Source organism: Puntigrus tetrazona, chromosome 16 (assembly GCF_018831695.1).
Source record: "Puntigrus tetrazona isolate hp1 chromosome 16, ASM1883169v1, whole genome shotgun sequence".
NCBI lineage: Eukaryota > Metazoa > Chordata > Actinopteri > Cypriniformes > Cyprinidae > Puntigrus > Puntigrus tetrazona.
This window is the reverse complement of record NC_056714.1, coordinates 19,960,824-19,975,278: the sequence shown is the minus strand read 5'-3', so window position 1 is coordinate 19,975,278 and position 14,455 is coordinate 19,960,824. Positions and strand designations below refer to the sequence as shown.

The 14,455-nt window shown below is 37.0% G+C and overlaps 1 protein-coding gene across 4 annotated transcripts in view; it reads right to left on the bottom strand.

Moving 5' to 3' along the window:
• oxr1a (oxidation resistance 1a) overlaps positions 1-14,455 on the bottom strand; it is a 114,574-nt gene that overhangs the window by 37,081 nt on the left and 63,038 nt on the right. For all 4 annotated transcript variants that reach the window (XM_043261807.1, XM_043261810.1, XM_043261808.1 and 1 more), the window contains one exon: positions 3,322-3,404. In XM_043261807.1, coding sequence (XP_043117742.1) covers positions 3,322-3,404 — 83 coding nt within the window. The remainder of the gene's footprint in view (positions 1-3,321; positions 3,405-14,455) is intronic.

Genomic DNA, 14,455 nt, shown 5'->3' with positions numbered 1-14,455 from the left:
TGTTACAATGAAAAATTTTCTGTCTTTAAATTTTTTGGGATGAATTACAATCCATACATGTTCTTGGTTTCGTCAGATTCACGTGTACATAGCACGCAGCTCATCAAACTGGAAATGACATTCCAGCAAACGGTGCAATCAGGCATAATGTCAAATCAGACGAGCTCCATACTGCGTGGGACATCACGGCTGCCGTGGCATGAGAGTTGCCATAGAGACGCTGTCATTACTACCCTCATGGCACACGCTGGCTAACTGCGTCGCTGATCACTTAAAGAACTAATTTTAGCTCAGCAGTCTTGGCAAGATGTTGGCGCTATCGCTTTCGTAGGACGTAGATGAGCCAGTGCTTGGAGACCATAGAGACGTCAACCGTGCTTTGGACATCATAATACCATGGAATTCTTCATGAAACCAGGGTACATGAATATGACAATCATAAATATCAAAGCATTATCTGAAACCATTGGAATCTACACAGAACTTGTGTGATGTTCATATTTCGGCAATTGTCAGCAGGAGGTCAAGGGGCAACTGGTGAGCCTGGTCACACATTCACTGCCTAAAACTGTTGACATTCACCCTAAAGGCAGCTCAGCCCTGTGATGAAATCTCATATGAGCTTCACGTACAGTCAGAAATGTATTTTTAAGGGCTTAGGAGTGATTTTTGCATGATTTGCTGATGCCGAATACAAATCAATGCAATAATAAATATGCACAGAAAGTCTATTGATTTTGTGCACAGTATGCATCATGCATAATGAAACTATAAGCTTTAATTACTAACTACACGACTTCAGTGCTGTTACAATGACTCTAGACTGCTACGGGAATCAACAGACTCAGAAAGCATTAAAGCAGATGCTGAATCCTCACTGTTTCTCTCCGATGAGATCTCAATCTCTCTCACTCTTTCCCGGAGTCCAACCACTTTAATTGGCCACAGACCAGCCAATGGTGAGAACCCGCTGACCTGCGGAGCATTATTAGTGATTGAGCAGATGGGCTACAATAGTTTAGCTCTCCTTCAACCCCTCCTGAGGTCGAGACTGCTTCTTGAGAAAAGAGCAATGACGACAATCACCTGTGGCAGGGGGCAATAACGGAGGCAGTGTCTCTGAACATATCCCAAAATGAAAAACAAAGAAAGTCAGTGTGATCCAAATCATCACTAGACTCCACTGACTTTCACTGTAAAAACAACAACAATGAAATCACAGAAAAAAAAGACAGTCAAACATGTTTGGAACAACATGTAAATAGTGAGAATATTTGTGTGTTCAGGGTTACGCATCATGACCAGTGATTATCCAAACATCTTCTTAATGTCATATCCATCACTCCATCATTGCAGCAGTGTGGTATGGTTTGGAGAGGAAGACCGCAAGGCAAGCTGGAAGACTGAGATACGAGTGCCATATCTGCCATCTCTCTCATGTTAAGCCCCACACACCCCTTCTTACCAACAACCGCCACAAACAGCCTCATGACACGCTGTTTATGCCCGGTGACAAATGCCCTGCTGTCGTCCTGCACACTTTTCACGCTCTGCAGAGGAAAACAAAGGCACTGTCAATCACTTTCAGCCGACAAAGACGGATCTTCAGTGTGTGCTGGGGGAGACGGGTGTCAGACACCTGCTCAGATCCAAGGGGAGAGCAGAAGTGTCTGGAAACAGAACCGTGACAGCAGCAGCAATAACACTGACTCGGATGAACCGAGCACACCATCCAATCCCACAGCTACCTGATGGCGGTTCTGAACCCTTTTCCACCGATAGTGTTCTGGTGCCTGACCAGTTAGTCTCAAACTTAATGAACTGATAAAAATGCTCTGAATTTTTGTTATAAATGTAAACATCAAAACAATGAAGAATTGAATTAAGTCACAATGAAACAATTAAAATTGGTCACTATAGCACGACTAGAGATTTATATATAAAGACATCTATATCTCTATATCTATATATATATACACCTATGTTCATCAACATTTAGGAAACTTAAAAAAAAAAACTTTGTACTTTTATTCAGCAAGAATGCCGATCAAAAGACACTAAAGACATTTAAAATGAATTTGCACTTCAAATAAATTCTAAAATTATTTTGAACATTCCACTCCATGAAATGCGGTTTCCACAAAAATATTAAACAGCCCAACTGTTTTCATAATAGTGAAAAATTACAACAATAATGAATGTTGATGGATCATGTGATACTGAAGACTAGTGTAATGATGCTGAAAATATTATATATATGAAAATTAATAACATTAGAATATATTGACATTTTGAATGAAACTACACATTCAAAAGAAAGCAGTGATATAAAAATAGATGCTTAATTAAATTACTTTGGATTAAGGATGGGTAACCATACTTGACTAGTCACATACTTGACTACGCATCCGACTAATTGAATGTGAAGTTTGATAAACTTTAGCGTTACTCATATACATATTTTTACCTACAGTGCCTTCGATAGCATGCTGACAACAAGCTGTACGTGACATTTTGTGTCTTTAAATGCATGGATTATTCAAATCGAGTGTTTATTCAGGTAGCCCTGACTAGTAGACTTTGTACATCTCTAGTTTTAATGTTAAAAACACAGCGACCTAATCAGTTCATGTCAGTGTTAACATGGTCCATTTCTGAGAGACTTCATCAGACTGCCTGACTGAGAGCCGGCATCAGCACCAGCACCGGTTTTGGTGAAAAAGCGGTATGATTCCAATCTTCTGGCTAAATGACAGCTCTAGCCGCCAGCAGTTTCCTCTCCTCTGTCTCTTTCCACTTCCAGGCAGAACTCCAGTTCTCGTCTCAACCCACACGCTCCTCTGTTACTAGGGAGAGAGACGAGAAGCGTTCTGCCCGCAGCTGGAATTTGAGGGTCATTTCAAGAACACAACAAGCTGTTAAGACAGACAATCGAAGCTCACACGGTCTCTCTCACTCTCTCTCTGGCTCGGCACTCGGCAAATCAATAGAAATGCAAACGCAGAAAGGAAGGTCATTCAGCAATACTCTGCTGGAATGCATGTTGATAAGAACATTCGCGCGCACACACACAGGCTGATGTAAACATTCGTGCAGCGTCTCCCCTTTCTAAAACACACTTGCTCCCAATTCATCCCTGTGGATGCAAACAAACACACACGCACGCAAACACACACACTTGTGCAAACTCTCACAGAAATCTTGCAGGTACATGTGGAAAAATCCTCACAGAGTAAACAGCGCTGAGATGAGATCTGCAAGGCTACAACGCAGAGCACATGCACAGAAATAACAAGCAAAGGGGTTGAGGTTCCTACTTACGGAATACTCAATGGTGCCCTTCGGTCTCTGGAACGACATCCGCCTTCCATCCTTCTTCTCCGGCGTCTTCTTCTGGCCGGTATCTGAAAGCAAGCGAGGGAAGGTTCTCATTATGTTCATGTTCCGCTCTCCCCTCAGCTTGACACAAGCTGCCGAGCTCTCAGCCTCGACCGACGGCTCATCCGTCAACAGCGAGTGTGAACGAGCGATTCCGGTGAGCCAGAGAACGCAGCTTCTCTCTCTCTCTCTCTCACCCTCCCTGTCTACCTCCCTCCTTTCCCCCACTGTCTCCCTCTCTTTCTCTCCCGCTCAGCACAATGACAGCCGATGTGTCTTCACCTTGCGATGCCTCCTGCTGCTGCAAACGGCGTAACATACAGAGACCACCCTGACCTCTGAGAGAGTGAGAGAGAGAGCGTGAGAGAGAGAGAGAGAGAGAGACGTAGTGCTGCCACCTGACAGTATCACATTTGCTGTGATTCTGTGCCTCTTTGAAACCAATTTCAATGCCTGGCTTATGTAAAGCTAATAGGGCTATGTTATGTATTGGCGTTGATTTTCCAATTCAAGGCTGACATCATTTAATCTGGGTTTGCGCACTCGGTGAATACAGTTCATTTTGATGCCTATAACTATAATAATATCAATATAGGAACTATTAGATATTTTCAGGAAATTATTCAATTACATGTCAAAGTGTTATTTCACCTCAAAATGAAAATTCTGTCCTTACATACTCGTTACAAACCAGTAAGACTCCTGTTCATCTTCGGAACATAATTGAAGATATTATAGATGAAATCAGAAAGCCATCTGACCCTCAAAGCAACACACCTAAAATGTTCCCAGGTCCAGAAATGGGGTAAATACATCAGGAAATGTTATTTTCTTTTGCTGAAAGAAAACAAACATAATTTACTCGATCATTCTTGTCCCAAGTTACATCTTCCACCAGTATCACATCACATACGACCGCTTAACTCCATAAGCTCCATCTTCATAAGCATGCTTTCCCCCGATTGTAAACAGCGCTGATTAGGTCACATAAGTTCTTAAGTACTACCAAAAATTATGAAAAATTTAACTCTGAGAAGAAGAACGCTTGAGTAAATTGTTCATTTTGATTTCTTTGAGCAAAAAAGTATTCTTGTAGAGTCACAAAGCTGAGGTTGAGTCACTGATTTACCAATGTGTTTATTTTGTTTCTGGACCTGGGAACATTTCAGTTGTGTTTAAATATATCTTCATTCGTGTTACGAAGCTGAACAAAGGTCTTATGGGTTTGGAACGACTTGAGGGCGAGTAATTAATGACAGATTTTTCATTTTGGGGTGAACTAACCTTATCTAGCATAAAATCGTTACTGCTGATAAAAAAAAATGGTTTAGAAAGACCTTTCTCTGATCACCTGGGCTGCATTTATTTAATCAGTGGACACTGAAATATTGTAAAATATTGCACACTTAAAAACAGACCTTTTTATATAATTTAATGCACTTTAAAATGCAATTTATTTAGGTAATGCAAAGCTGAATTTTCTGCCTCATTACTCCAGTCTTCCCACGTGTCCTTGAAATCATTCTAATAAGATGACTCGCTGCTTGAAAAACATTTGAGAAAATAGTTGTGTTGCTTGAAATTTTTGTGGAAATGGATGCATGTACAAATATTACTGACCCAAACAGTAACAATTCAAATTTTACAACTGTCACAAATTATAAAAATGTATTTCTTACTTCAATGACTTATTATTTAAGGCACAAGGTAAATAACTTAAGGCGTAGATAAAAAGATCAATATTAGATCATTCCAATGCAGTTTGCAATCGTCAAACCAAAATGTATACTAAGCAATGGATCTAATGTGTTTGCGTATATCTCATGGGTGTGCATGTGTGTGTTCAGGGTTATAAGAGCAATGTTAGAAGTTTCTGCACATGTTCACTTTGCTTCAGGCGGTCCATCCGTCCGTCTTCACATTAACATTAACTCCAGAATCCGTCTAACAGGTTCTGCACTTGTGACAGTGTGACAGAGAAACGCTCGGCTGTGCAGCCATGAGTCATAGTCGTCCTGCTATTTCTGTGCTCACACCAAAGAGACGGCAGCGAAAGAAACCAGGCCAGCGCAAGCACTGATACGAACGCTGATCTTTTATCCAGCGCTTTCACGCCTCTGTTTGAGAGCGTAACCTGACAAACAGCGACAGTGGCTGATCTCTCTCTGTATTTACAGTACATGTCACTGAATGAGAAGTCTCCCAGAGCGCCTCAGAAATAGAGCTCTATTAGTCTAAAACACACTGTCATGACATTTAGAAAGCTCATCTGCACTGATGATTCCCACATTCAGAGACATAAACTATATTTACTTATATTAAGTAAACAGTAGCGTTATTATTGCTTGTAATTAGGCTTAGGAATGTGGAAATGGAAATGAAAGGAATTCTGCAGTTTTCCTTCCTTTGTTGACTTTTTTAAAAATGAAACAGGAAGTCTGGGCAAACCATAATTTAACGGATAACGAAATAAAATAGGCCTAATGGTTTTTATACTGTTCAAACCGTATTTTCCGTCACCCTACACCTAAACCTACCCTTTACAGGAAAATTGTACATACATACATATATTTTGTCACCAAGAATTTTGATAAGAAACTGATAATGTTCTGATTCCATTGTGTAAAAACAAAAAAACACATGTTAATTTAAATCAAAAATTTTAGAAAAGCCTAGTTTTGGAATGGCTAAACACAAAATTTGGTGTATAATTAATATCATTTATGTTTTTACAACACCCCAATAAGCAAAAATATGCCCATTTCTGTGTGCTCCAGTACAACGTCATTGACCGAGGCATGAGTCAGAGAGAGAAACACAGTGAGCAAACACACAGCGGAGATAAGTTCCATGAAAAACAGCGAAATCGTCTTGAATCGAACCCTCAAATGTGTGTGTATATCGTGTGAAAAGCCTGCCTCACACAATGAGATAAGAGCCGCCACATCGAAACTAAACAAAGAGCCCAATGTGTGCCTGAAAGACACCGAATCCTGTGGATGGACACTGGTCACACTCCAGAGCCGCAGAGGCCGTGGATTTGGTGTCTCTCCATCAACAAAATATAACAAATCTCTTGAATAAACATGCATGTGTTCTCTCAGTACTCATGACATGTTGGGTCTTTTCACAAATCCAGTGAGCTCCGTTGCTTCCTGCATATGAACCATCCCTACTCGAATGAAACCTTATAAGTCAGTGATTGGGAAACCTCTACACAGGCAGCAGCCCATAAATCACACTTTTGGAACGGGCCTTGCATCTATGATGTCTTATAATGCTGCCTACGTAGGCAGCTCACTGTGTTTTGGAACACAGCCATTGTACTGTGGCTCACTGATTATCTAGCATTTTGTGCTCTAAATATAGAGGCCGCTGCTAATAAGAACTAGCGTTCAGTGGTCACATAACACAGGTGGGCAATATGGGACAAGGCCACACGCTGTTCTCTTTTTTTCTTTCAGTGGCAAAGGAAATAATATTATTCCAGATGCATTTGTAACATTTTATCCATTTTGTCTGCAAATGTAACAGTAATTGTACATGCACATTAATTAAATAAAAAACAAAAACAAGTGTACCTCAGACTTATGATTTTAAGGGGTAAAGCTCTCAAAAACGCAGCTCTAATGGTCTATGGCAGTCATACTAAATACATTTACCCAGTGTTGAGGATCAATTATTAGGGAAGTATGCAAATTCATATGCTTTATCACATCTCCATGGTTAAAGTCTAAAGTCTACCGATGAATGAGGTTTATACATGTTCAGATTGTGTATTTACCGAATGCACACTGTGCTTTGTCAGACCTGATTCAACTTTTAACAATTTTATTTAATTTTAAATATATACACATATATATATATATATATATATATATATATATATATACACACACACACACACACACACACACACACACATATATATATATATATACATACACACACACACACACACACACACACATATATATATATATATATATATATATATATATATATATATTATATATATATAAAGTTTTATTCTTTGTTTTATTGTTAAAATTTAATATAAATAAACTACTTATACATCTTATGATTACTTATACTTCTAATTCTAATTCTTCTAAAAAATACAAGAAATATTAAAAATAAACAGCATAATTGTTTTTAACACTGATAATAATAAGAAATGCTTCTTGAGCAGCAAAATCAACTGATTATATTAGAATGATTTCTGAAGGATCATGTGACACTAAAGGCATGAAGTAATTATGCTCAAAATTATCACGTAAATAAATGACATTTTAAAATGTGTTAAAACAGACAACAACAGTAAATTAAGTAATATTTCACACTATTAATGTTTTATTGTGTTTTAGACCAAAACTGCAGCCTTGGTGAGAATAAGAGATTAAAATAAATAAAAAAGTTCCGTCAAATGTCTTTCGGCTTCAAGCTGTATGATTTGAGGTATCATTCATGTCTGTGGGATATCTTTCAAACAGCGCGTGCTGAATTACAAAGCTAAGTTGTGAAGTCGGGGGAAAAAAAATAAACATTACAAATCTGACACCGCATTCAAAGTTGAAGAAAACGTATTTTTATGTATTGGATGTGTGCTCCTTATTTGGGTGTTGTTGTCACACAAGGACACAGAACGCATGAGACCAACTTCAGCGTGACAGAGAAAACAACCAGGCTTGTGTTAGCAGCAGCTGCAACGACCCGGCGGGTGTTATTCTTAGACCGCTCTCATTTACTGCTCAGAATGGTGCTGGAAACAAGTGCCCCATCATAATAAGCAGGTGGTACACACACACACACACACAGTGCTGGAATGAGATGACTATGGCTGTGGGGAGACTTTGCAAAACTCTGCTACATTTTAACAACAATGAACAAACAATCTGATTCACTATTCCCAGCTCGGTCTTAAAGGGACAGTTCGCCTAAAAAAGAGCATTACTCCTCCTCATGTCATCCTAAATGTATGCTGTTATTTTTCTGTTATACAGAAAAGGAGACAAAAAGGCACTCCGCAAGAACGGGAGGATGAGTGACGTCAATGTTGTAATTTTTGACTGATAATACATCAACAAAGACTTGTACTGAAGACAGCATCTTTACTGATGAAGGGACGAAGCAACAAACGGTAAATATATAAATAAATGCAATTGTGTGACAGCACTCGCTGCAGAGGATGACTCAATTTATATAATGCTGGGATACTTGACACACTCTTGAAGTGAAGCCATGTTCAACATCCAGCTACAGATTCGAGAAACTATAGGCACAAAAAAGCTCTCATATTTACAGTAGAGAGTCTAAATGGATTATGTAACCAACAGTCACACTGTCCTATATGCAATGCTATTCTAACTGTAAAATACATTTTTGAATGCTTTTGCTCATATGACAGCGTGTCGTTCTGAAGTACAGATTCATTCTTCACAGTAAAGCAGAGACAACTCATGAAACTCATTAGAAACATAAGTGTGTCCATAACAGTGGCTGTGCATCATGTATTTACATTTAAACACATTTAATATTATAGGATTTGTGTAATCTGATTTCTGACTAATGAAAATATCAAATATTAAACAGGAAAAGAATCATGCATGTAATCACACTTTGCCATGACTGGAAGGAAAAGTTGGCCCGCACATGCTTTCCATTCTCCCCCCAAATCTCTGTATTAAACAATTTCACTGACATTTTTCCTGCTTAAGGGAACATATTTAGATTTTTGTTTTATTTTCCTCTCTGAATATTTACTTATAATTTCAGTCTCTTTTGGAATAAAAATGTGTTGCAATTTAGATTTGATCATGACCATATTTCATCCCCTCTCTGAAATGTAAACTTTAAAAGACTACTTTTGCTAGTGTACCTTTAAGACTTCTATTCAGACTGTGCCATCATTTTTTTTAAAATTAATTTTAATTCATTTCTAATTAGGTTTTTTTTAGCTTAGAATCCAGCTTAAAAATAAGTATTTTTGATTTATTATATATATATATATATATTTTTTTTAATTAAAATGAATTCTAAAAATATCAAATAAAAAAATTTAATCTGAAAAAATATATTATACTATTTAATTATACTAATTTATCTGTAATAAGGAAATAAATCTTGAAAAATTCCAGATGCATTTTTATTTTATTTAAAACACACACACAGGTTTAGATTTAGACCTATAAACTATTTCCTTTTACCTAAAACAGAAAGTAGTATATGAGTTCATTCGCAAATAATAATTTGCAAACAGATTTCTCAAGTTTGTTTTAATTTTCAAAAATCATATTTTTTATTACGTTATCGCGTTCTAATTGTTAGCTGTTTTAACCTACTCGAGATAACCCTACTGCAGTTTGATTGAGATTAATCAGAATGCACGGTGAAAAAACTATTTCTGAGAACTGTTAAAAACGGAGTTATCTGGTTTTGCAAATGAACTCTTCATGTGGAATGACCAAATGCGTCATGTTACTGTTAGTTGTGAAATCATAAGATTATTTCTGAACAAGCTGTTACTGTTTAGTTTTAATGTTAGAATAAGTATGTCTACGGTACATCAGTCTTACAAGGACTCCTCTTTCAGCAAATGGCCCTTTAGCAAAGCGAGAAGTAACAGCTACGGGAAAAACATGGCAAAGTTGTTCACTGAACCGAAACAGCTCAAAGTCCCCAGCAGTTGTCACAGCCCAGACCGTCACAGTAGCTGGTGTGTGTGTGTGTGTGTGTTTGCTGGTACTGCAGTTTGAATGCTGCGTCAGGGGAGACGCTGAACTCCACACGGCCTGTTCCTTTCCCTCATTAACACCCACCCCAGGTCAATTAATCAAACCCCGATCCTGTCAGTGGCTCCGCGTGTGTCACCCGCACCAGAGCCTCTCATTAGCACTCACTCCAGGGTGACTAATCGCAGCAAGATCCCTCCATCCACTCGGTTATTGCTTTAGCGAGCACTATTTAGTTTGCAAATCAAATAAAGCAGTGGCTAAAGTCCGCCTCAACACTGCTGTCGTGAGTTCAACTCCGCTCTTAATGTGAGCATCTGAGAACCACCAAAGATATGAGTTTGGTAGAATAATAAGGCTGAATAATGAACTGAACAATGGGAAATTTGTTGATTGAACACGAATCCTTAATCATAAAAGTATTCTGTCAAAGAACGTAACGAGAAAAAATAAGAAGAAATGGATATGTTTAGAGCCTTTACGAGCCAGCGCAAAAATGATTCAGGGATTAATTTAGAGGCATAGAGTCTCTATGCACATCATATAAGATAAATCAATAAAAACAAAAATTAAATTAGAATTTAGGACAATATATTTGACTCAGCATTCAAATAAATGCAAATGCTCTCAAAATAGCCAAACGACTCGTTTTTATCAGCAGTCCCTTTAAAAGAAAAAGAAACAAATTATTCATAAACCTCTATTACTTTTATACTGACCAAATGATCTTGTCTAACCCAAACAAAACCCTGTTTGGTTTTTTTTTCAATATGTTTTTGAGGATCACAATCCCTGTGGGGACATTTGATACACACACTCACCAACATACATACAACCACACACAAACACACATACTGTATGCTGTGTTTCCATGTTTTATGGGGACTCTCCATAGGCGTAATAGTTTTTATACTGTACAGACTGTATGTGTTATTGTCCTACACCCAAACCTTTGAGCTTGTTTCCTAATAGGAACCTAAAAAATGTCCTCACAAGGTCAACATTTGCTGGTATACCTATCCTTGTGATGATATTTGGTCCCTATAATGATAAATACCAGGTGCACATACACACACACAAATATATATCTTTATCTATATATATATATATATATATATATATATATATATATATATATATATATATATATATATATATATATATTTTTTCCTTTCCTTTGTATACTTTTGTATACAAAAATAGTAGTGTGATAGCATGCTGCTTGGAACATATGCATTGTGTTCCAGTTTTCATGTGGGAGGTATGATGCATGATTTCTAAGACATGAACTATGACTACACGGCACAAGTAAAAAAAAAAACAAAAACAAAAAAACAACTAGTCTTCTTCAAATTTATTGGCATGACTAAAGAGCACACTTGGATGAGACGTGGTGTCTAGCTCAACACTTCCCTACAGCAGAGATGCTTTAACTATTCTTCATCTCACTGCATGTGGCAGCTTTAGTGCTAAATCCATATCCACCATTGGGAAAGCAGGACAAATACTGCAGGTCAGGGGAAAAAAAAGCCCCAGAGCGCAGGCTGGAGCTGAAAGATCAGCCGCTGTGCTGCAGGTAAACAGCTCCCTCGGCCTTTGACGCACACCGGGCCTGGATGCTTAGTCAGAATTTAAAAGGTTATTGAATAGAGGGCAAAGTTTGATCCGCTGAGTGTCAACCCTCCATGCTACTGTAGCATTAGTCTAGACGAGCGCAAAATAAACACTGCTGGGGCCTCAATGCTTTCCAGCAATCAATGAAGTTCAAAGGTGATGTCTATTGAGTTAATGCTAATGTTTCGTTTTCCAGTTGGTTTGCAAACAAAACAGAAGGTAATCAAAGGAGATCATTTGTTGAACATTTAATATGCATTTTGCATTTCAAATAACTAAAAAAAAATTATTATATATATAGTACTAAAATGTCACTATTAATAAATCTGTTTAATGTACGTTACATGTAAACAAAATATTATTAAATATTAATAACAACACTACATTATTTTTACTACATTCATTTAAATGTGACACTGCTCAAAACCCATGTATGAATAGTAAGTAGCAGATTCTTGTAATAAGAAAAAATAAGGTAACTTAAAAGGTTGTGAGTCAGAAGCGCCAGACTGTCCTTGCAGAGGACTTTATAGTCTCTGTGCACAGCCAGTATGTGCTGCTCTCCAGATTTTAAGAGACAGTCATATTCTAATATTTGGTTTGATTTGCTCTGGAACAGTGTTTTGAATACAATTTAAACTCTATTGTCTCTAATGTCTTGTGTCCTCTTTTGGAAGCACAAGCAAAGTAGTTTCACAATAAAACAAAGCATCTCCTGAACATGGCACCTGCAGCAACACTACAGCGAAAATAATAGTTCAGCCTGCTTTCTTTGCGTAAACATTTAAAAATAAAATCACTGTGATGTAAAAAAAGTGAGGGCATGTTTAAATGAGCCGGCCAAGTCATAACTTTTATAAAAAAAATATCTCTTTGGTTTTGAAACTTTATGCACTAACATCTTGTAACACTCCAAAGAGCAAGGAAAATTTAAAACTGCATAGTATGACCCCCTTTAATAGATTAAAAGAGTATCTAAAAATGCATCCTAATATTACGATTAATAATAATAAAAAATACTTTTGTGATATCATAATATCCATGTTATACAGGTAGTAAGGTAGTTTTATCAAATCAGCACATGAGAACTCATGCCATGTTAGCTTCAGTTCTACCTGTTTTAACATCCACGCATGACCTCTTGCTTTGTCACAACACAGTACTGGCTAATGCGCTGAGGTATTAGTCTTAACTCAGTAATGAAAACACACCCACACATCCCATTCATCTTTGGGGGTGATCTAGAGAAAAGCAGGACACGTCTTGTGCCTCCCACGTCCGTCTAAAGCCAGTGCAGATGTATGCTAATGGACTCCGTGTGCTTCCAGCACGGCATCAGTGCGGCCCACTCACGCTTTAGACCGGTTCCTCTCCCGTAATGAGGGGCCAGAGGCGCTTCTGAAAACGCTGTTCCATTATTTCATTGTTTTGGGAGCACAAGCACATTTACAAAGAGAATGACTTCTAAAAATTCCAACACTTGGGACTGATATCATATTATTAATGATAAATGAATACAAATATCTGATAACGTTTAGCACGGTTGTAGTATTTAGAATGACTATAAATATTAATTAATGAAAAATATCTAAAAAAATGCTAAACCGAATCACCCATCAATTCCGGCAGCATTTAGGCAATGCTTCATTTTGCAATGCAGCAATGTGATTTCCTACAGTCAGTTACTCTTTACACAAGGATGAGCTCCATTTGTTTTTATCTCTGTGTTTTTTAATCCATTTATGCAAATAGGCTTACATGGTGCTATCAGCATTGCACCGCTTTGATAAGTGTCAAATGGTAAGGACAGCAATATTGTCTGCTGCAGTTATCCTTTTATGTGTCTAACTGAATGTTGTGGTGAACTGACTGTGCAATGCTATTTCCTGTACTTTGGCAATTTCACAGCAGTCAAATCCTTGCTTTTTACTCTTGCCTGGCCTAGAATTAGGTTGTATGACCAAAAACATACAGTATGTCAAGGTAATGTAACCGCATACATAAGACAAGCAACCAAAAACACGCTTATTAATATACTATACACTACTGTTCAAACGTCCTTTTAAAAGGAAATCAATACTTTTGAACGACACATCAGATAAGTCAATACCTGCCATGGAAAATCCAGTTATTATTTATTCTACTGAAAATTCAGCTTTGCCATCACAGGAATAAATTACATTTTAATAAATTATTGCATATAAACTTGTACATCTACCGCAGAATAAACAGGATTGAAAAAATCAATTGCTTTATCAGCCAGTTTGTGATTTTATAAAAAAAAAAAGAATGAAAATTAATTTAAAATTATTTACTCACATCTACGTTATTCTAATTTTTTTTAATATCCATGATATGATTGAGATATATATACATACACATATAAACATATATATATATATATACAACTATATATATATACATATACACACACACACACATATATACATATACGCATATATATACACACACACACACACACATATACATACATATATATATATATATATATATATATATATATATATATATATATATATTTTTTTTTTTTTTTTTTTTTTTTTTTTTTTTTTTTTTAAATTTATTTATTTATTTTTTTTGGTCACACTCTAGCTGGTGACAAATTCTATTAACTGCATTTTTCTCCTCAAACTCCTAATTTGCCGCTTATTAATAGTTATAAGGTAGTTATTAGGTTCAGGTGTAGGATTCTTGGAAATATGGCAATGCAG